This window comes from Pipistrellus hanaki, assembly GCF_964339955.1.
Source record: "Pipistrellus hanaki genome assembly, chromosome: 13".
NCBI lineage: Eukaryota > Metazoa > Chordata > Mammalia > Chiroptera > Vespertilionidae > Pipistrellus > Pipistrellus hanaki.
Genome location: NC_140515.1, coordinates 51,499,630 through 51,521,673, shown reverse-complemented (window position 1 = coordinate 51,521,673; position 22,044 = coordinate 51,499,630). Strand labels below are relative to the sequence as shown.

The 22,044-nt window shown below is 35.1% G+C and overlaps 1 protein-coding gene across 6 annotated transcripts in view; it reads right to left on the bottom strand.

Moving 5' to 3' along the window:
* GOLGA4 (golgin A4) overlaps positions 1 to 22,044 on the bottom strand; it is a 74,054-nt gene that overhangs the window by 5,834 nt on the left and 46,176 nt on the right. For all 6 annotated transcript variants that reach the window (XM_084902765.1, XM_084902768.1, XM_084902764.1 and 3 more), the window contains 9 exons: positions 17,502 to 21,724; positions 16,898 to 17,019; positions 16,233 to 16,363; positions 13,734 to 13,847; positions 11,476 to 11,496; positions 11,225 to 11,293; positions 8,936 to 9,011; positions 6,252 to 6,355; positions 1,313 to 1,399 (listed from right to left, as the gene is read on the bottom strand). In XM_084902765.1, the coding sequence (XP_084758891.1) occupies positions 1,313 to 1,399; positions 6,252 to 6,355; positions 8,936 to 9,011; positions 11,225 to 11,293; positions 11,476 to 11,496; positions 13,734 to 13,847; positions 16,233 to 16,363; positions 16,898 to 17,019; positions 17,502 to 21,724 (4,947 nt within the window). The remainder of the gene's footprint in view (positions 1 to 1,312; positions 1,400 to 6,251; positions 6,356 to 8,935; positions 9,012 to 11,224; positions 11,294 to 11,475; positions 11,497 to 13,733; positions 13,848 to 16,232; positions 16,364 to 16,897; positions 17,020 to 17,501; positions 21,725 to 22,044) is intronic.

Here is a 22,044-nt window from a genome sequence, read left to right as displayed (position 1 = left end):
ATAAATCAATATTTTACACGTGCAATCTCTTTCACTATGCATTGGTTTTATGGGTTAGAACCAGAACAAATTGCTGACCATTACTGAAAGGGAGATTTGAGCTCAAGATAAGCAAGAACTTTTCTAAGACACACACAGTCTGCCTAGATAAGGTGAAATGCTTTGGGAGATAATTACTTATTGGTTTAGTCCTTCTTTCTGGAATAGTCAAATATAGGCTACCCCATCACTAAGGAGAAGATCTTTTCTTGCTTCAGTGAGGAGAGAAGAAAAAAGAAGTGCAGATCATGACCAGGGCAAAAAAAAGTCAGGCATGGAGAATTTTGCATAACTTATAAAGTGTTTGTTCCAATTTAATCACAGCTGACTTCACACAGGGTTTCTAATAATTTTGTTATTTACATTTCTCTTATAGGATATGTCACAAGCTCAAAAATGCTTAAATTCACACGGCCAGTGTGGTTCAGTAGTTGAGTGTCAACCTATGAACCATGAGGTCATGGTTCCATTCCCAGTTTTGGGCTGAATCCCCAGTATGGGGTGTGCAGAAGGCAGCCAATTGATGATTTTCTCTCATCACTGATATTTTTCTCTCTTCCTCTCCCTTCCTCCCTCTGAAATCAATAAAAACATATTTTTTAAATGCTTAAATTCTTTCACTCAGAATTACTGTATATTTGAAATCAACTAAAATAGAAGAACTGCAATCTATAAAACATCATTATATACTTAATGATTATATCAGAAAAATCCCTTTTCTATCCTTCCTATAAATAGCCCAAATTCTGGAAATCCAATATAGCATATATGGGCGTCAACCTCATATTTGCTATTAAATAAGACAGTTCTTTCCTTAAAGACACCCATTCACATATCTGCCCTAAATTAAACTTTCTTATTGTGGATTTACTCTCATTTTCCAGATTATAGTATAATAAAATAAAATAAAAATTATTTCTTTTACCAACTCAGTCTTTGTAAATAAGACAGAATAGAATATAAGTAGACTAGAGGCCTGGTGCACAAAATTCATGCATGGGTAGGGTCCCTAGGTCTGGCCAGAAATCAGGGGTGATCTGTGGGGCAACCGGCAAGAAGATCGGGGCCCCTGCTGGCACCCGCCTTGGCTGGCATGGGGCCTGCAGGCTGGGGGCAGCTCCTGTGTTAAGCATCTGCCCTGGTGGTCAGTGCACATCATAGCAGCCAGGCATTGTGCCAGTTGTTCTGCCGTTCAGAAAATTTGCAAATTAGGCTTTTATTATATAGAATAAGACAAAGTCATCTTCTATTAGTAACCTCTTTTAAAGCTTACCATTAGTCGAGCATCTTCTCTTTCCAAAATTTTCTGAGTCTGATCATCAGGGAACTTCAGTACAGTGGTTATAACTTTTGCCATGGTCTACAAGAAAAGCAAGAGATGATGACTAATAGATGTTAGAGCAGAAGTCTTGACCCATTCTGACATGTCTGCTGGTGGGATTCTAAGTGCTCTCAATGGAAGCCACGACCAAAGAAGTATGATGTGAAGGTATCAATCAAGGAAATAACAGCCAACACTAGAACTTCAATTTCAAAGGACTCCTCAAAAAGTCTGGCTGACATTATTTTAAGAAGATACAATTACAATAGCATGAAGCTATATAAAGCTCTAACACTGTTGGCCCTTTGTCTTATTAATATACAACTTTATTACTCATTCATTTTATAAGGCTTTTTATTTGTAGAAATCTATCTATTAAGTGATGTATTGCCAATACATATGCTCTAAATAATCAGAATTAGATACTCCCAAGTTCAGCTTTAACTAAATCACATCATATATCTCATAAAAATGGGCTACTGCATGAACATGAACATGCTTAGTAGGTATTTTAAAACATGCAGCACATCAACCTAATAGAAATACAAATTACATTTTAAATAAACACAAGATGTTTTGTTTGGTCGAAAACATGACGAATCAAACAGTACATATGGTGGCTTGCAAAACAAGATAATAAATTGTGCAGATCTAAATAAATATACCGTAAGTCAGACTGTCACCCATAAGCTCGTGGAAAATTCTCCTCAAAGGTTGAAATTCCCTATTTTGTATCAAGATGAGATGTTTTGAGGGAGACAGAGAGGAAAGAAGATACCACTTATGAAATAAGTAGGATAACAAGTTTAGACCTTACATACAGATTCAGGTGCTAGTGCTCTCCTGGGGATTCCTACAGAGAAGGGGAGAATCACCCAGAGAACTGACTCTAACATTTCTTGTTTATTGCTACACAGACTAAGTAAGTGTGTGTATGTGTGTGGAGGGGGCCCAGGAGGGTGGTTGGGGGTGGAGGAGATAGACTAGATTTCAGAGGAAAAGATGATGTAATAGAGTTAACAAAAAATTTGGGGAACTCACATTATTACAAAAAAAAAATTAAAATATTAATTTCTTTCCTTCCTTACAGGAAGGAAAGAAATTAATATTTTAAAACTTCCTATTATGTGCTAAAGCCTAGGCAAGGCACTTTACATATTTCTACATACTTATTTCAACTAAGAGATCAGCTAATAACACAAACCCCAACACAGCAAGATTTTAGTTCCAGCCCCCTTCTTTCTTTTTATTTTTTGTCTCTGCCATTTTGATGATCAAAAAATATACCACTTAAAACAACTTAGTTTTTGGAGAATTCCAAAGGCATTTTACAAAAATCCTTATCCTTTAAATTATATTGGTAAACTGAAGTCTAGAAATGAAGCATAAATGTGGCAGGAAATAGCAAGAGAAATATTAAGTAGTAACTATTTCAATATTCTTTTTATTGACACTCTGAAGCAATGTTAAGTGTTTTCTGGTATATTAACTATAAAGGCTGTTTTTAAGAAATAATAAAAATTTTAAATTCAGTAATTTACAGTTACAAGAATTTAATTTCAATAGCTTATGAAGTTCAAAGTACCCCAAAGTCCATTTATATTCATTATGAAACCACATATACAAGGTACACACACGTCTGTCAAAAAAATAAAAAAGCTTTGGCTAGTGGCCCTTCACATTTCTAAGAAATGGGAAATGGGAAATCCACCTCTAAATTCGTCAGCAATTTCCTCAGAATTTGCAGCTGATCATCCAGTAAAGGCTTTAAGCTCTTCTCTTCAAGCCAGAAAACACTAATGGAGAAGCCCACCTCTCTGCCATATCTCGGGAAAGAAGCCAGACTGTCTACTCTCTGTACAGTATCCTCAGGATCTGGGAATAAAGTTTAAATGAGCCACCTAGTTTGGAAGTGGCCTTAGTCAGATTTGCTTTAGGGAGAGACTCCAATAAAAGTTGGGATGAAAAACAATTTCTATTGAAAAGGAGAACAGGTTGAATTTTAGTATCAGTAGTAGCACAAAGGATCAAACTCAAGAAAATGAAAGTGCAACAACAGAAGAAAGAAAGGGACCATACTTAACTTCATACTATAAGAAAGTGTGTCTTACATGTGGTCTTAAAAAAAAAATCATTTGCCTCATGAAACTAACTAAAGATACTGTGTGCAAAGGCAAATGAAGAAATACATAGGGTGACAGACAGATCCTGCTAGACAAGAAACAACTGCAAATGAGAATCAAATTGCAGAGGCCAAGAGGATTCTGGTTTATTTTAATGTCATAATCTGGTCTCCATTTCAAAATCTTTATTAATGTGTAAAAATTAGAAAAATAGGCCAAAAATATGTCTAAAACAACTTTGATCTTGTCAACCCCTACTCAAAAATTTCCAGGGCTATCCTCCAATATCTCCAGGTAAAATCTGAAAGCATTCTAGGCCTTTCACATTGGGCAGCCTTAATAAGCAAGTTACTTCCACCTCATAGATCCAGTGTTTTAGTTAGACCAGAATACACGTCTTCAAAACCCACCCTCAATTTCCTGCCTTGGACATCCAGTCTAGGCTTTCCCTCCTATCTGAGCTCATTTAAAGCCCAGTAGGCACACCTGCTTCTCCATGACATTTTCCTTGGCCTTCCCACCCTGTGCTTATCTCATTCTGCATCACATTATGCTTCACTGAGAATAGCTCCCCTTTCTTACGACTGAAGGTCCCTGACTTATAATGATTCAACCTAAATTTTTCAGCCTTATGATGGTGCAAAAGCAACATGCATAATAAGTAACATCAAATATTTAACATTTTATTATAAAATAGATTTTGTGTTAGATGATTATGCCTAACTGTAGGCTAATGTAAATGCTCTGAGCATGTTGCTATGACATTCAGTAGGTTAGATGTCTTAAATGCATTTTAGACATGATAATTTTGACTTGTGACAGTATATCAGGAAGTAACCATAAGTCAAGGAGCATCTGTATATGGTAATCTCCTTAAAGTTAGGGATGTCGTCAAATTTCACCTCCCTATCCATCCTGGAGATAAGCTAAGGGCCTCAGATACTAAGTGCTGAATAAATATGCAGTAAACTAAGTTGAAAATCTACTACCAATTTTCAATATTTACCTCTAAAATGTGAATGCAGAATGATAGACTACTCAGCACTTTAGGTGACTAGAAAAACGCCCTGCATGCTGAAGATGAAGAGTAGAGAGAATACTCCTGGACCGGGATTCCCAGCCAGGTACTAATTGGGGCATCCTTGAGGACATCCCTCTCGGCTGTCTCCCAAGTCACAATCTAAAACTACCTGCAAAGCCTTGAAAATACAAGCTTAGACATGGCTGAACTGGCCCTGCCCCAGAATATGCCTTATGTCTGTGCTGGGTCTTTCTTCAGAAGGACTTAAACGCTGTAGAGATTTCATCCCATATATTTGCGCAACCTCCAAAAGAAATAGGCTGGGGCCATCAGTCTCTTCATTCCACAGACCAAGAAAAGGTTAAATAATTTATTTAGCCACAACACTGGGATCATAGTTTTAAATTCACAAATGAACCAAAGTTGCTAAAGTTCTGAGAAACTTTTTTTTTTTTAAAGACATGCCTTTCCCCTTTTCCTGCAATAATAACAAGACAACATAAACTGTCTACCTCACCTCAAACTCAGGCTACAATCCAATGAAGACTTAATAAGAGAAACTTATATTTCACTAGCTTTGTTTTAATAAGTTTAAGAGAAAACTGGTTTTAGCTACCCTTTGAGTTAAAAAAGAGTCCTTAGGAAACAGAGACACTGAATCACTATGAATTAATATATTCCTCCTGTGATAATTTCAGACTCACAAGAGTTATTATTTTACTTTGAAACTATTTGATACAATGAAATGAGATTTCTATAGGTATCAAGGACTCAAAGGACTTCCAGCCCTATATAACTCCTAGTGTTTAGCTGGATCTACAATCCATATATTCATAATATTATTTTAAGAGTTTTTCTTATGCCCTTACATTTCAGGTTTTTAAATATGTTTCAAATCAATCCCTGAACTGGCTTAGCAACCTATGACTCAGTAAACCCCACAGACATAAATTAAAACACTATTGCTTCAAAGAATAGAAAACTCATTGTTTCATTCTCGGCCAAGGTATACAGACAGTGTACAAGTTAATGTAAGTAAAAACTTGAAACAATATCAGAAAAAGAAATTGCTTTAAATGGAAAATTTTGTTTGAGAAAAGACTCAGAAATTTTCCTAAATGCATTCAATTCAATTTAAGATATATTTACCAAAAGTCCAATATAAGGATATTTTAAATGCATTATAGAGGAAATAAATACGCTCAAAGACCTTACAATAAATTTTAACATTCTAAAAATCAAATCAGCCAAGCATTATTACTCATATAATGTGGTAATTTTTAAATGATCAATATTCCTTATATGAAGGAATGATTTTTTTTTACAGTGACTAATGTAAAATATTTGTAAATATCCCTAAGTAGTCAGTCTTAATTATGATCATTTCCAATACTTCCACACTATCTTAAGCTACCCTGAAAATGAAATCTGTTACTCTAACTGTAAGATCCTAAGTAAAAAATAAAAATAGCCACATGTTTCACAAAGTATTAAGTTAATGAAATCCTAAGTTTTAGATTTAATATCATCCAACAGTATTTTTTTAATTAATATCTTATAAACATAAGAAATATAAGCAAAATCTGCCAATTAACTTCTGTGACTTAAGAGCAATAACACAGATACCTGTCACCTACTATTAGCATGTATGTCCTGTTAATAGTAAACATATGGAATTAATATGCATATTAAAAATATATTTCCTTTTAAACTAAAACACATGCCAATCACTAAATATGATTTATACCTTAGTCTCTCGACCCATCATGTACTCAAAAAGCACTTTTCGCAAATACTCAAACTCAGTAGGTTCTCCAAAGAGTGAGACATCAGTACGGTACAAATTGCCACCTGTGAAATAAAAAACAGGTCAAATTGTAAAGACAAAACTAGATAAACTTAGAAAACAGGCAAACTAAAAAAACAACTACACATATTGAATAAAGAGATGCACTTCTTGTATTAATTATATTGTATTGCATGGTATTGTATTGTGTATACATGAAGCATTCCAATTGGTATTCTTCCCTTGTAAGAGAAAACAAAAATTATTATATTTCTCACATTTTTCCTCTTCCATCTCCTCCTTCTCTTTCTTTTGGTATGACAATTTTAAAAGACTATACAAAGATTCCTTAAATCTGACTTATTGTATTATGTGACTTCAGCTATTCTACAATGATGATTAAAATTTAAAATTAACAATCACTTTTATTTTATTAAGAGTTTAGTATCTCAGAATAGTATTCTAGTTTTCCTAATATCCCAAACCAAAAACCACTAAGTTAAAATCAAGTTTTCAAAACTGTTTTTGAAACACAGGGTAAGTAACATAACTTGAAAATGCATGAAACATTAATGCCATTATAATGATTTTCAAATATTTTGATTCAACATCTTAAAAAGACTGCCATAAATAGTTATAGTTCATTTGTATAAGCTCTATTTCAACCTGAAAGAATAGAATACAGTTCAGACAAACTTTAATCTAATAAATTCATAATTATGCATTATGTGAAGTCTATACTTGCATCAACTTCCAATAGTATGGCACCCTAGATAGTCTGAAAAGCACTCTGCTACAAGGAACATCTAAATGCTGCATGAAAACATTCTAAGATCATAGGAAAGCCCTACAGGGATAGAAGAACACAGAAAAATAAAACCACAGAATTAATGGGAAGGCAAACGGGAATCTGGGAATTCCTGGACAGTAAAAGCCCATGTTAAGAGTTTTATCAAGCAGCTGAAGACTAGGGGAAATGTTCTGATGCTTTAATATATAACAGTGGTGCCCTTGGAAAAGAACAGTGAGATAGGAGATTAAAGAGCAGCACAGGGCGCCTCAAAGGTATACAGCAATGTTCTAGATGGCAGATTCCTAGGTGTTAACTACTCTCCCTACTTGATATTTACATTGCATGTATGTGTATGTTTAGAATGCTTCATTTTTTGAATTAAATTTATTGGGGCGACATTGGTTAACAGGATCATATAGGATTCAAGTGTACATTTCTATGACACAAGATCTGTATATTGCACTGTGCGCCAACCACCCAAAGTTAAACCATCTTCCGTTACTATATATTAGACCCCTCACCTCCCCTCCCCACCTTAATTTTTTAAAAGTATATATTTTTAGAAGACCCAATTCACTCAAACCACGCTTTACTCAGGAACCAAATAATGATAATACACTATTTTCTCTTCAAAAAATAATGTGTTTCATCCTTCTAGATCAGTGATTTTCAACCTTTTTTATCTCATGGTATGTATAAACTAATTCCTAAAATTCTGCAGCACAGAATTTTTGCTGATCTGACCCCCAAAAAAGAGTATAATTTTGATTCATTCACACTGGAAAGCTATTGTTGTGTTGGCTGTTGTCATTTTTTTATTCAACAGACTAAGGGAAAAGAGGTAAGTGCTTCCAGCTAAATAGTTAGGTACTGCATGTTTTAAAAATTCTTGCAGCACATGGGTTGAAAATTGCTGCTCTAGATCAACAAAATGCAAGAGTTCACAATGTTTTTCACTTTTCAGAAAATAACTGATTTTATTGTTTTAAATGTTAGATTACTTATTTATATCTATTTTCCTAGAGAAGCAATTAATACTTTTCCCTGCATGGTAGGCACTCATTTTGCTCTTACTCTTCAAAGACCCAGCATGGTGAAGAGATGACTGTGCATATTCAACCAGACGACGTAGGTTGTTGAGAGGATTAAATGAGTTGATACACAAAACCTATTTTATAAAACTGCATGGCACTTAGTGTTATACCTATATGTGTTGCTTATTAAATAAACTATGTATGATCATTTTATAACTTTAACTGAGAAAAAAAATTATGTATGAAATCCTTAAGTTGAAACTACCAAAGAGAAGCAGTCCTGTTTCTCTGCACTGCTGAGCACTGACTCAACAACTCTATGCTAAAAATCACATATGCTGACCTAACTGGAGCAACTGATCTTTGAAGCAGGAGTCTTCTCTGCAGTGAGCTATAGGACACTTCCTAACTGGTTTTCCCTTGTTTTTAAATAGCATTTTGGAAAGAATCCAAGGCAAGTCCTTATTTAATTTAATTAAAAATTGTGTTGTATTTCCTTAAATCCTGGTTTAAATTGTAGTAATTACATCTTTATTGTAATAGTAAAAAACAGAAGCATGTAAAATATATAACTGTGTATGCCTACATGTAGTGGATTAGATAAATGTTTGCACACATACAGAAATCTGGAAAAATATACATAAATTGTCAACGAGGTCCATTTGGGGAATGGAGACTAAAGTAGAAACTTACAGTTTTACTTATACACTAAATTTTAATTTTAAACAACAAATATGCATTAATTTTGTTTTAGACTCTGCTATTCTTTCCTTATGAAAAGAATATGAGAGAGATCATATGAGAGAGATCATTCTTACCTTTGTAAGGTGTCCCCACAGTTGTTGCATATACGTTCTTTTCATATTTCTTCAAACGATCTTCTAAATTGTGAATCTAAAAATAACAAATATTTTCATCGCATCATAAAATTCACATGGAGACCAAATTAAAAAAAAAAAAGGCTGCTGTATCCACTAGATTTTTTTTATCCCCAAAACAGAATATAGAGAGATAAAATACAGATGATTTCTTAGCTATGACACCGAAAGCACTAACAAATATTACTCAGCCATAAAAAGGAATGTAATACTGATACATGCTACAACATGGATGAATCTTAAAAACATCACGCTAATTGAAAGAAGCACAATTCAAAAGACCAAGTATTATATGATTTTATTTATAGTAAACAGAACAGGCAAACACATAGACTCAGAAAGCAGATTAGAGGTTGCTCAAAGGATAAGAGACTTCTTTTTGGGGTGATGAAATGAATGGTGTTGTGAATGAACGAAATGTCAATGAATTGTGTGCTTTTAAAAATGGTTCAAATGGCCCTGGTCAGTTTTTCTCAGTGTTTGGAGCGTCAGCCCTTGGACCAAAGGGTTGTGGATTCAATATCCAGCCAAGGGCATGTATCTCCAACACAGATTCCCTCCCCTTGTTGGGGCAAGTGTGTGAGGCAACCAATCAATGTGTCTCTCTCACATTGACGTCTGTTTTTCTACCCCCCTCTTATCCTCTCTCTCTTTCCCCCACCTTCTTCCTTTCCACTCTCTAGAAATCAATAGAAAAAATGTCCTCGAGTCAGGATTTTTTTAAAAATGGTTCAAATAGTCAATGCTGTTATAGTATTTTATCACTATAAAAATAACTAATATAAAAACTGTTGTTAGGACAGTTTGAAGATTTGAGGATGGTAAAAAAGAAACGTTTAAAGCAATAACCTTGAGAATAGATGAGAAAAGTTATAGTACTGAGAACCAGAAAAAAATAATGTAAAGCTGGAACTTAGTCCTCAAATAGCGTTGTTTTTTTTTTTGGTGTGAATTTTATGATGTGATGAAAATATGAAACAACGTTGTTTCCTTCTTGTTATAGCATTGATGAGGAAAATATTCATTTCCTGGCGGGGCCCACTGTCTGTATGGAGTTGATATATTCTCTCCATGTCTGTGTGGGTTTTCTTTCCTCCCACATCCCAAAGATGTGCACAGTAGGACTGTCTACACTGTCCCAGTCTGAGTAAGGGTGGGTGTGGGTGTGAGTTGTGTCCTGCGATGGAAGGGCATGCCTCAGGTTGGTTCCCGCATTGGGCCCTGAACTGCAAGGGCAGGCTCTGGCCACCCACAACCGTGAACTGGAATAAGAGGGTTGGAAAAGAATTTTACTTGTTTTTATTAATCTATCTTAAATATATATAGCTTACATTTATTTCAGCTTTCACTATTCGAAGTACTTTGGGTCTTTAGAAGTTTGGTAATATTTTTCTGATCAGAAATATGCCACAGCAACTTAACTCTTATTTAATCTTATTTACTAAGATTAAATAAGTAAAACTGATTTCACTAAATGTCATTTTACTTAAAGTTGCACGAAAACCCATTGAAAATGTTAAGTGATAACTTATTATACCTATCTTTATAAATTTAAAAAATGTATATTATGAAAATTTTCAAACATATTCAATACAGGAAGTATAGTACAATTAATGCCCATATATCCATCCATCACCTAGTTCTAATAATTATCAAGATTTTTATATGCTCGAATTTTAAGAAAACTGGAACATCCTTAAAGATTCAGCCTTCAAACTTAGCCTGCTGATCTGACTCACTATTCCTCCAGTTTGGAAAAAGACCACTAAAGACCATGCACCACAGACACACATATAGTGGTATTTCTATGTTCTATGCATCCTTCTAGGTGTACACACATGGTCCTATTTAATTCAAATTACTGGATAACATGTGGACAAATCATAGTGAGTCAAGATAATCTAGCTACTATGAAAAAAGTAATAAAGATTGATGTCAGTGTGTTTTCCCTCTAATAAAAGCAAAAATAACTTTTTCAGAACTTAAGTTATTACAATTTAAACACAAATTTGTATCTGAAATGTTAAGCATTAGAAATAAGATGCAAATGTTCTTGTTTAAGTATATATAATCATTAATTTAGAGAGATATCTTCTATAAATGTAAAACAAAATTGCAAAGCCAACTATTAAATCAGTTCTTTTTTTAATTAGTTAAAAGAGACCCAAGTACATACTAACATAAATTAAGGAAAGTAGTTCAAATAAAAGGCACCAATTAGACCTGTACCTGTTCTCTGAATTCCTGTTCTTTCAACTTTGAGTCACTGATCAGACTAGTCTTCTGTGCTAGTTGTGTCTGAAAGAACAAAAAAATCATATGTGAAATGCATATGGGTTTCATCACTGTCCAGACACTTTTCTGTACTGCTTGGGAATTTGAAAAAATTAAAAATAGTCTCTTCATGTTTTAACTTAAAACACAGAATGCTCCTGAAAATGTACTACCTTCAGTGAAATTCAATGAAGATTTAGTCTTACCTGTAGCTCCAATATTGTTGCCTGAAAATGGAAAAGAAAAAATGAGTGTATACAATGACATTTTTAAGAAACAATAAAATAGAGTAATATGAAATTACAAGGAAAAAAGAATTCAGTGTCATAGGCTTGAGAGAGTGGTCAGATTTGAAATGAGGTTGCCTGATATATTTGCTTTTAAATCTGGTCTATTTTGCTATACAAATTATTATATTGTGAATATACATAAACATTGGTAAACACAAGAAAAAAACCTGAAAGGCCACTCTTGGAACTTCTAACAATGATCACTACTTAGCAGGGGAGGTGTATTATCTGACTCTAACAACAAGAATATATTCAAGTATTTGTTTATATAATTTGTAAAAATTAAACATATTAACATCTATCTGAAGCATATAGGCCCTTTAAGGAAACATCTAAAAAACTATTTATGGGAATCCACTCTGAGCTATAATCACAAATTATTTTTCATTGAACTCAGTACTGATAAGCAATTCAAGATTTCACAGAAACAACAAAAGATGCTCAAGAAGGAAGAGGATAAAAACTTATGAAGATTAAATTTAAAAAGGTATTTCTTAGAGGAGGAATAGAAATTAAGACTATTTTATCTCCTTTCTTATGACACAAGGTAAAGGACTCAGAAAACCTGAATATTAATCTCATAATCTTTACATAATCTATGGCATCCCAACACAAATCAAACTGTCACTATATGTAACATGAATACTTATTTTGATACCAAAGAAAAGAACATGTATTCTTATAAGAAGTAATATTTTATAGCACCTGATTTATTCACATCATGATCAAATGGGGGGGGGGGGACTAAAACAACTCAGTAGCTATTAAAGAAACAGAGAAAAGCCCATTTAGCTTGCTCAGTGCTAATAAATAAGATATAGGTACCAAATGGCTCAAAATAGCAAAGCCCTTTATCCAGGCTTCTTCTTCTCTAGTTTGGGAAGGTTATCCATGTAAATGGTGTGGTAACTAACATTCTGTAATGAATTATCTATAACTTTCAACAATGAAGACATGAATAGCACCTACCTATTTTCTCAAGGCCCTCATGACAGTGCTATGAAAAGACTATGCTGGATGAGAGAATATTTTCGGAAGCAGAATGGTACACTGACAGGATTCTCAAACTCAAGTCTACTTGCCCTGTGAGTGTACATTATTGGGGCGCACAATGGGACAGGAAGCCACAGGGTAAATATGGCTCACCTTTGATAGAATCAACTTCACTTAAAGACAGGGACTGCCCAGCCAGAGTGGCTCGGCTGGTTCACCATTGTCGGTAAACCAAAAGGTTGCAGGTTCGATTCCTGCACAGGGCACATGCCTAGGTTGTGGACTCAATCTCAGTCAGGACATGTGCATGAGGCAGCAGATCAATGTTTCTCTCTTTCCCTCTCCCTTCCTCTCTCTAAGCATGTCCTCAGGAGAGGTTTAAAAAAAAAAAAGATTGGAATTATAAAAATGCTTTGATACACAGTACCAGATCTCTTTGAATTCAGTCCAATATTTCAAAATAATCCTATTACATTTGTATCTGACCCAATAACCAAGGCGAAAAATAGGAAGTGTTGTGCTTTTTTTGTAGAATTCACCCAAGGATATATTGTTATTGATATTTAGAGAGAGAAACAGAAACATCAATGTGAGAAAGAAATAGCAATCAGTTGCCTCCCATACACACCCTAATGGGTATGTGTCCTGACCGGGAATTGAACCTGACATCTTTTTGGTGTACCAGAAGATACTCCAAACAACTGAGCCACTCAGCCAGGGCAGGAATTGTTTTTCTTAGTGGTATATAACTAAAAAAAATTTCTAAGTGACTATAAAGCTATACTATAGAGTAGCATTAAAATTCACATGAATTTTTAACTCAAAAATATAAACACTTAAAATTATCACACTTCCTATAGAGCATTTTAGCTACACCTCTGGACTATGGGGTTCACTTTCCTCTGCTGTTTTTTCCAATGGAACAAGCTGAGAAGTACTAGTATAACCAAAATAGCTAGGCTTTAAGTCTGGCAGGTTGAGTTTAAATTATCAATATAACATTGATTGTGTGAGCGTGGACATTTTATTTAACCCCCTTGAGCCTTAGTCTCACTGTCTATAAAATAAAGGCCAGGTTTTTGTTAGGATTAAATGAGGTAGGTATGTGTGTTAGGAAGGAAGTCAAAAAGTGGAAATGACATTTTCAAGAAATGTGTGACGCCAAGTCCTGTTCCTCTCACTTGATCATTGCCAGGGTTTTCTTCCTGCTGCAGCCTTTGCTGGTATTTCTTCTGCAGCTCCTCAAGTTGAGTCTGCAGGTCCATTACTTTTGCAGTCATTTCTTCTTCACGAGCCTTTAGAATTAAAAAAAAAAATGTTAATAAACATTAAAAAGAACACAGAGAGACAACACAGTATAGAGAAAACTACCTCTTGTAGGAAAAAAAACGCATAAAACACACCTAAACATTTTTGAGTCACATCTGTGCTAAAGAACATTTGGAATTGCAATATTGATCAAATTTAAGTAATGATGACAGGACAAATGTCTGCTAAGTAAGAGTCTAAACAGGAAAAACAACCGTAAATAGGTTTCTGACTTAACAGATGCTGACTTGCCAGAACCAAGGAACAGTCTCAGAAACAAGTAAAACCAGATAGGCCCCATGGCACAAAATAAGGCAATGATCCACCATGGGATACACGGAAAATCTAATTTTAAATACCGCTTGTCATGAATTTAAACCACCTGAAAAAGAACGAACCCCTTCTCTCAGCAGAAGCAAAGCAGGGAATCTCCTTTAGCATCTCCCCAGAGGCACACTTTAACCTAGTCACCATCTAAATGCCATTAACCAGAAACTGCTGTATATACTTCACTGCCCAGTCTTGGGATTGTTTTCATTCTGCCATTGCATACCCTGCGTGGATGGCGTAGCCTTACTTGAAAGGATCATCTCTTAGCTACTTATTCAGCTAGGCCCAGATTTTAATATGACAATTAGCTATGTGAAAACATATTGATACCAAAATTTAATTCATATGTAATTTTTATACTGATTACATGTTAACAAGGTAACATTTTTATATAATTTATTAAAATATTAAAATTAAATTCTACTTATTTCTTTAATGTGGCTACTAAAACATCTAATTACATATATGACTCATATTTGTGGTTTGCATTATATTTCCAATGGACAGTGCTGGTCTAAGACACAGGAAGGGACTTGGGGGAGAGCGAACCCAATTCCTTTGCCACCCTCCACTTCCTGCCCAATTGCTTCGCTACTCTAAGCCCAAGGCTTGAAGGACCATTGCCTTAATTTTCTGTAATAAACAGATTTTCAAGGATTAACCATATCAAAGGCTAACTTCTCTTCCTGCTCCCTAACCCCTCATCCCTCTACCTACACATTTGTTACGACCTAGAAAATCTACCTTCTGCTACCCCACACATCCAGAAACAGAGAAGTTCACAAAAGGGGGTAAAGCTGTGGTACAGTTTACCCCCTGCAAAGTGCTCATGAAAGTATAAGAAAATGTGAAATTATTCCAATCTTTTCATAATGAGATCTAAAGCTCAAAAAGTATAAAAAGGTGGCATTTATATATATGTGTCATACCTTGGAATTCCAGCCTTTTCAATTACATTAAAAATTATTATAATATATTCCTGGCTGAGACCTCTGTTGCTGCCATAATCCATTGAGACATGATTCTCTGATTTATGCATTCTTAATCACAAATGGTTCATCAAATAAAGCTTGGAGTAACTAAATAATCTGCAACCCCCAAAATAATAATTTACATCGTGTTACAATTTAAAATGTTCTGGAGTCCCTCACTAGCATTCATAGCTTATCTTCACACACAAAAATAACAATGATAATCCACAATTAGTGGAATAAGCACATTGAAGTATTCTTCCACTAAATATAAAAAAATCTGGCTGATGCACTCCATTTCCCCCCCATCTTTTTTATCCCTTGAAACCAACAAAACTAAACAAAAACAAAACAAAACAAAAACACGCATGTAAATTGGGTAGGGATGAAATAAAGCTAACTGGCTCCTCTGAAAAGATCCCAGCCTAGCTAAGTAGCCACACTAAAATATACATTTACACTTTATTTAAGCACAAGCTCTCATTGCTTAGTCTAGTTCTCTCACAATTTAGCCTAACTTTGGGAGAAAGACCACTAAGAGAATAATCTTTCCTTTAGTAACTCTATTGCTTCAATACCTGCCAACAGGGCTATACTTTTTAGTTACCAGAATTTGATCAGGAACTATAGTCTTGGCAGAAATCAATTAGACTCCTTATAAATCTGCATACAGTGTAGAAACACAAATTTGGATAATATTAAACCAAGAAAACAGCCCTACTGGTTTAGCTGGATAAAGTGTCAGCCTGCGAACTGAAAAGTCCCAGTTTGATTCCCTTAAAGGGCACATGCCCAGGTTGTGGGCTTGATCCCCACCCAGTGAGGGACTTGCAAAAGGCAGCCGATCCATGATTCTCTCTCATCATGGATGTTTCTATCTCTCTCCCTCTCCCTTCCTCTCTGAAATCAATAAAAATATATTTAAAAATAAACAAATAAGAAAACAAATAACAAACGTCTACATTAACACATACACACACAATTGGAAATCTGACAGCCCAAGCCCAATCTTCTTTAGCACTACCATGAAATATCTTACAGCTAAATTTCAAAATAGAGAAAATAAGGTACATCAAGGATTTCTTCGTATCTTCTAGCTGTTCTTTTTAGATCATCTTCTTTGTCTGCAATTTTTTTATATAACTGATTTGTCTCTTCCTGATGGTTTTCCAAAAGTTCAGCCTCCACTTCCTGGGCTTTATCTAATAATTAAAAAATGGACACACACAAGAAAACACATTAGGTAAGAATTAATATCTATGTCCCAATTTTAGTAAGAATCCAAGTTCCAAATAAAATTTTATAAAAATCAACTGACCAATGTGCCCTTCTCACAGAGCAGATGTGTCTTTACAAGGCAATTAATTTGCTAATGCTTTCAGGTTCACTTACCTGCTCCTCCTCTCAGTAAGGCAAGCCACAGCCAGGCAATAAAAGTTCCCATTACAGAACTATCTTGGGCAAGAATAATTTTTCTCCAATTTAATTACTTAAAGCACTTAGCACAATATGAAAAGACTGAGCTTACATTACAAATAGTCTCTGCTAATACTGATTTGTTCTTTTTTTTATTATTATTAAATTATTATCTGATTTGTGTACATATCTTATCATTGCCGCCCCCCCTTAAACATCCCCTCCCTCCCTAGAGTTTTGTATCCATTGGTTGTACTTATATGCATGTACACAAGTCCTTCGGTTGATTTGTTCTTTATTGAATTTAAATTTTTCCTTACCGATGGTTTCTTTTAGAGTTGTTTCCAGCTCCTGTTCCTTTTGTGCCAGCTGTGTATGGAACTCCCTCATCAGCTGTTTCAACGTGGAATTGTGCTTCAATTCAAGATCTTCCTGCTCCTGCCTGGACAACAAAAATACAAGGTTAACAAATGCCATGCAAAAAAATAAGCTGTAAAGAGCTATCCAGAACATACAATCTGATCTCAGTAGGGCACACATGAGTGTGTGAGTCTGTGTATGCATGTGTCAGTATGTGAGTGCAAGTGTGTGTAGGAGTGTGCATGTGTGTCTATCACAGTAAACTTTGGAAGGATATGTAAACTATGATTATCTCTACAGAATAGTTGTGGAAATATGAAATTTTTTCTGTTCAACTTAAAATTCCTTGATCTTACAGGAAAAATAAAAGTTTTTCCCCCTAAATGAACATGGAGAAACACTGCCTCTGCCTGGAATTGTTCTTATTTCTCCTCAGTATTTAACTTATTTGATTTATTAATACTTCAGGTAGGTGAAACTTAATTGTATTAGGCACAAAAAGGGGGCTTACTTAAGAAGGACTGCCTTAAAAATATTCGTATTTATAAAAAAAAAAAAACTTACTTGATTTTCTCTTCCATTTCTTGTTCATGCTCTTTCCTTGTTATATCCAATTCTTGCTGATGCTCCTTCCGCAACATTCGAAGATCTTTCTGCAACTTCACAATCTCCTTGCTCAGCTTCTGCTTCTCCTGCTCTGCCGCTGCTAATTTAAACTCCAGGTCATTGTGCTCAGTCTCCATGTTACTAAGCAATTTGGGTTGGACCACATGAGATTTGGACTTTTCTTCAGCACTTTCTTCCAAAATGTCTGTGGTTTCATGTTTTCCATCCCTCTGTTGTTGCAAAGCCTGTAGTTTTTCATATTTTGAGGTCAACGCTTCCATTTCAACTCTACGTTCTTCCTTCTCTCTTAGTAAGTAGGCATCCAGCTCTTTTATCTTTTGCTCCAAAACCTGGCAGGTTAGTTCCTTCTCCTGGAGGGTTTTCTGGACATTGTCAAGCACATTTTCCAAGTTTTGCTTTGCCCCTATGTTATGTTTACCTCCTCCTTCTTCCATGGAATATTTTCTTTTTCCTTCAAGTTCTTCTTTAAGATGATTAATCATAACTTGATCCTCGTGTTGCTTTGTTTCAGCATGCTCTAGCTTTATTAAGAGCTCCTGGTATTTGCACTGCATTTCAGAATGAGAAGAAATGGACTCTTTTTTTTCCTCCTCTAGTCTCTGCAATAGTTTTTCTTTTTCGATTAAATTTCTTTGTAAAACACTGATTTTTTCCTCACATGCCTTCTGCACACAGCCTTGGGAATCTGTTTCTTCTTGCTCAGTACATGCTGCCACATTTTTTGCTGATCTGGGTACAACTGGTGTTTCTGACAGTGGTGAACTTTCCACTGATTTAAGTTTTTCCTCCAATATGTGAATTTCTTTTTCTCTTTCCTGCAATTTTGAATTTAGCTCACTCAAATGGCTTTCCATATCTTTTTTATACTGCTGTTCTTTCTCTTCCATTTGAGATAATAACTGCTTCTTGATGGAAGCAATTTTTTGTTCAGCTTTCTTCTTCAGTTCTGCTAATTTTGCAGCACTCTCTAACTCAAGTCTATCTTCCAATGCTTTTAACGCCTCTTCTTTGCTTTTCACGCTTGAGTTCACATGTTCCAATTCTTTCTTCTTATCTTCAAGTTCAGATTTCATGAAAGCCACTTGCTTTTCAAGTCTTAAGACCTTTTCTTCAGCTTCTTTGACCCTGTTGTCCTTTTCTTCTCCTAGCTCTTGACTGTGCTGAAGTTTCTGAACCATTTCGTTCTGTTCAGCATCCTTTTGTTGATTATAAGTTTTAAGAACTTCATTTAAGGACTCAATTTCATTTGTTTTCTGACTAATATGTTCCTCTAATTCCACAATTCTTGCTGTTTGAATTTTTAACTCAGTCTCTAAATTACACTCCTTTTTCTCCATCTTGTTATTCTTATCTTCCATTTCACCCTTTAAACATTCAAATCTTTTATTTTGTTGATCAAGGTCTTCCTTCAATAAAGTTATCTGCTCATCCTTTTCACTGGCTTCCTTTGTTTTTAACTCAATCTGCACCTGTAATTCTTTAATAGTATTTTGATACTGTGTAAATTTTGACTGTGCTCTTTTCTTCCATTCTGAGAATTTGTTAGATAAGTGATCTACCTGTTCAAGAGCAGAAATTTTCTCTTTACTCAGAGTTTCAACTTTCAAAGATAAATCTTGCACTTGATCCAGCAGTTCACGCTGTTCCTTATCATGTCGCTCACTTAGTGATGAAATGGCTGCATCTTTCTCAGTTAAACTGATACTGTTCTGAAGTTGAGCATTCAAATCAGTTAATTGTTTATTAAGACTACTGATCTCAGATTTTTTTTCTTTAAGCTCTTCCTTCATCAATGTGACAGCATTGATGTTTTCTGATAACTCTTTCTTCAACTGTGTGATACAAGACTCTTTTTCGGAGGCAGCCTGCTGCTGACTGCCACCCTCCCTCTGTAGGGCTTCTTTTTCTGTTACAAGACCTTCGATATCGGCCTTCATGCTCTTGATTTGATTTTCTTTTTCTTCTAACTGGTGGGTAGCCTGTTGAAAAGAACTGTTGAGTGTATTTTGCTCTTCTGTTAGCTGTCTAAGCTGTGCTTCTAATTCAGAAACTTTGCAAGTTTTAATTCGTAGTGCCTCCTTAACTTTAGTTGTGTGATGTTGACAATGGGAAATTCTAGAGAGAACTGCATTAATCTTATTATTACTGAGGTTGATTAGTTCATTTGTTTTAGCTTGTAGTAAGGCTTCAGTTTTCTTAGCATAAATATCCAGCTGAGCTGCTAGTTCCTCAGACAGGTTTTTGAATTCCAAGCTTTTGTCTTCTAGGTTTTTCTTACTTCTTTCATGTAAAGATCTTAAACTCTGAAATTCTTCATCTGTGGCCTTCAATTTGTCAGTCAACTCAGAAACCTTAAGCTTATCTTCTTCTGACAGTTTCTTCAGTTCGACTACATGCTCCTGAAGAAAAGTATTTTCCTTCTGAGAATGCTTCAAGTCACCTTCCAGCTTTTCAAGTTGCGCTTTCAGTTTCGTTTCATTTTGTGAGAGAGAATTTGTGTGAGAAGACTTCTGGTGGACTTGTTCCTGTAACTCCTTTATTACTGTATCCTGCTTACCCCCTTCCTCCTTCAGCCATGCTATCTCCTTGCTCATCTCTTCCTTTTCACACCCAATTATGAGGATCTTTTGCTTCAGTTCTGCTACCTCTTGTTCTTTTTCCTGTAACTGGATTTCATGTTTCTCCTGAAATTCTTCAGCTTGCTGATGAAGTTTCTTCTCCCAAACTGAGATCACATCATTGAGTTCTCGCCTATGCACCTCAGTGAGACTTTCTATTTGCTCCCTTTGGTTTGTTTCTAGTCTTGACACTGCATCATTGATTCCAGCTGAGTTAGCTTGTGCCATTTCCAAAATTTTGGCATTGAACTGTTTTTCTTTCTGACTAAGCTCTAGAGCAGTATTTTCAAGCTCTTTTTTAAGCTTGGCTTCCTGATCCAACAATTTCTTCTTTAACGTTTCTTGCATCTCCTTTGCTTTCTGCTTAATTTTTTCCATCTTTTTTTCTTGATTTTTAAATTTGGTTTCATATTCCTCATGCAAAACACTAATACTGTCCTCCTTGGCCAATAATTTCTGTTTGAGTGTTTCGATTTCTTTGCTCTGTCCTTCTCTCATTTGTAAAATTACATTTTCTTTTTCCGTTAAGATTTGCTTTGTCTGTTCCTGCTCTATATTACTGTCTTTAAGTTGGGACTCATAGAGTTGGGTTAAAGATTTTACTTTTTCCTCCATTTCACTATTCTGTTTTTCAAGTTGCTGCCTTAAATCTTGCACCTGGATTTTGTGAGTGTCTAACTCAGTACAAACATCTTTCTTTTGTGTTTCAACGTCAGCTACCTGTTTTGTAAGAAGAGTTCTTTCTGCTTCCAAATCCAACAACTTCTGCTGTAACTGGGCCAACTGCTCCTCATATGCTTTTGCCTGCTCGTGTGTGGTGCTCTGGTGCGACTGAAAAAGGTCCAGCTTAGCAGAGGCCTGCTGGAGTTCCTTTTCTGACTTTTTAATATCTGCCTCTAAACTCTTCACGTGAGCCTGATGCTCTTTCAAATGGTTATCCTTTTCCTTCAGTAGAAGCCCAAGTTGATTAATTTCATCTTTCAATGCCTTCTCAGTTATCTGGATAGACATCTCTTGCTCTTTAATAATATTATCAACTTGCTGCTGGTGATGATTTTTCTGTTCATCCAACTTGGCCTCCAATTCCTGCTTCACTTTATTTGCCTGATTCTTTAGTATAGAAAGTTCCTCTTCTAGCTTGTCACGGGCTTTTAACACTTCTGACAGTTCAGAGGATAATGACTCCAATTCTGTTTGCTTCACATCTAGCTTTTCTAATGTCCTTTCATTCATCTCTTCTATGTGGGCCTGGAAGAGACTCTCTTTGTCTTTCAACAATGTTTCCTTTTCCTGTTCATACTTTTCTCTAAGTTTTTCCATTTCAGTCTGATGCTGTTGCCTTAAGTTTTGGAGTTTTTCAGTCCAAAGGTTATCCTGCTGATGCTGCAGACTTTCCAATTCTGTCTTGTGTAATTCAACCATGATTTTAATTTCTTCATTGTGCTTATTTTTTTCAGCTTCCAAATGAGTAACCAAATCTTGTGATTGAATATTACTTTCTTCTAAGCTTTTTTCCAAACAACTTTCTAATTCAAGAATTCTCTGTTAATAAAAACAAATGTATTTTTATTAAGTACAATCTTATTTATCAGTAACAACACACATTACCTGATGTCTACACCTATTTAAAGATTAAAATTTAGATAAGTAACTCTACATATCAAGAAAGAACAATCTGTGCTCAATTCCTAAATGAATTACATAACAAAGAAAATATTCTATTTTAAGCCCAACTCATAATTCCAGACTTTTTCTACCTACATGGATAACTATTTAAATGACCTATATTTCAAGAATATTTTTAATGGATAGTCAATAAGAAATAAATTATAAAGTAGATAACAATAACCGTTGGTAGAAAG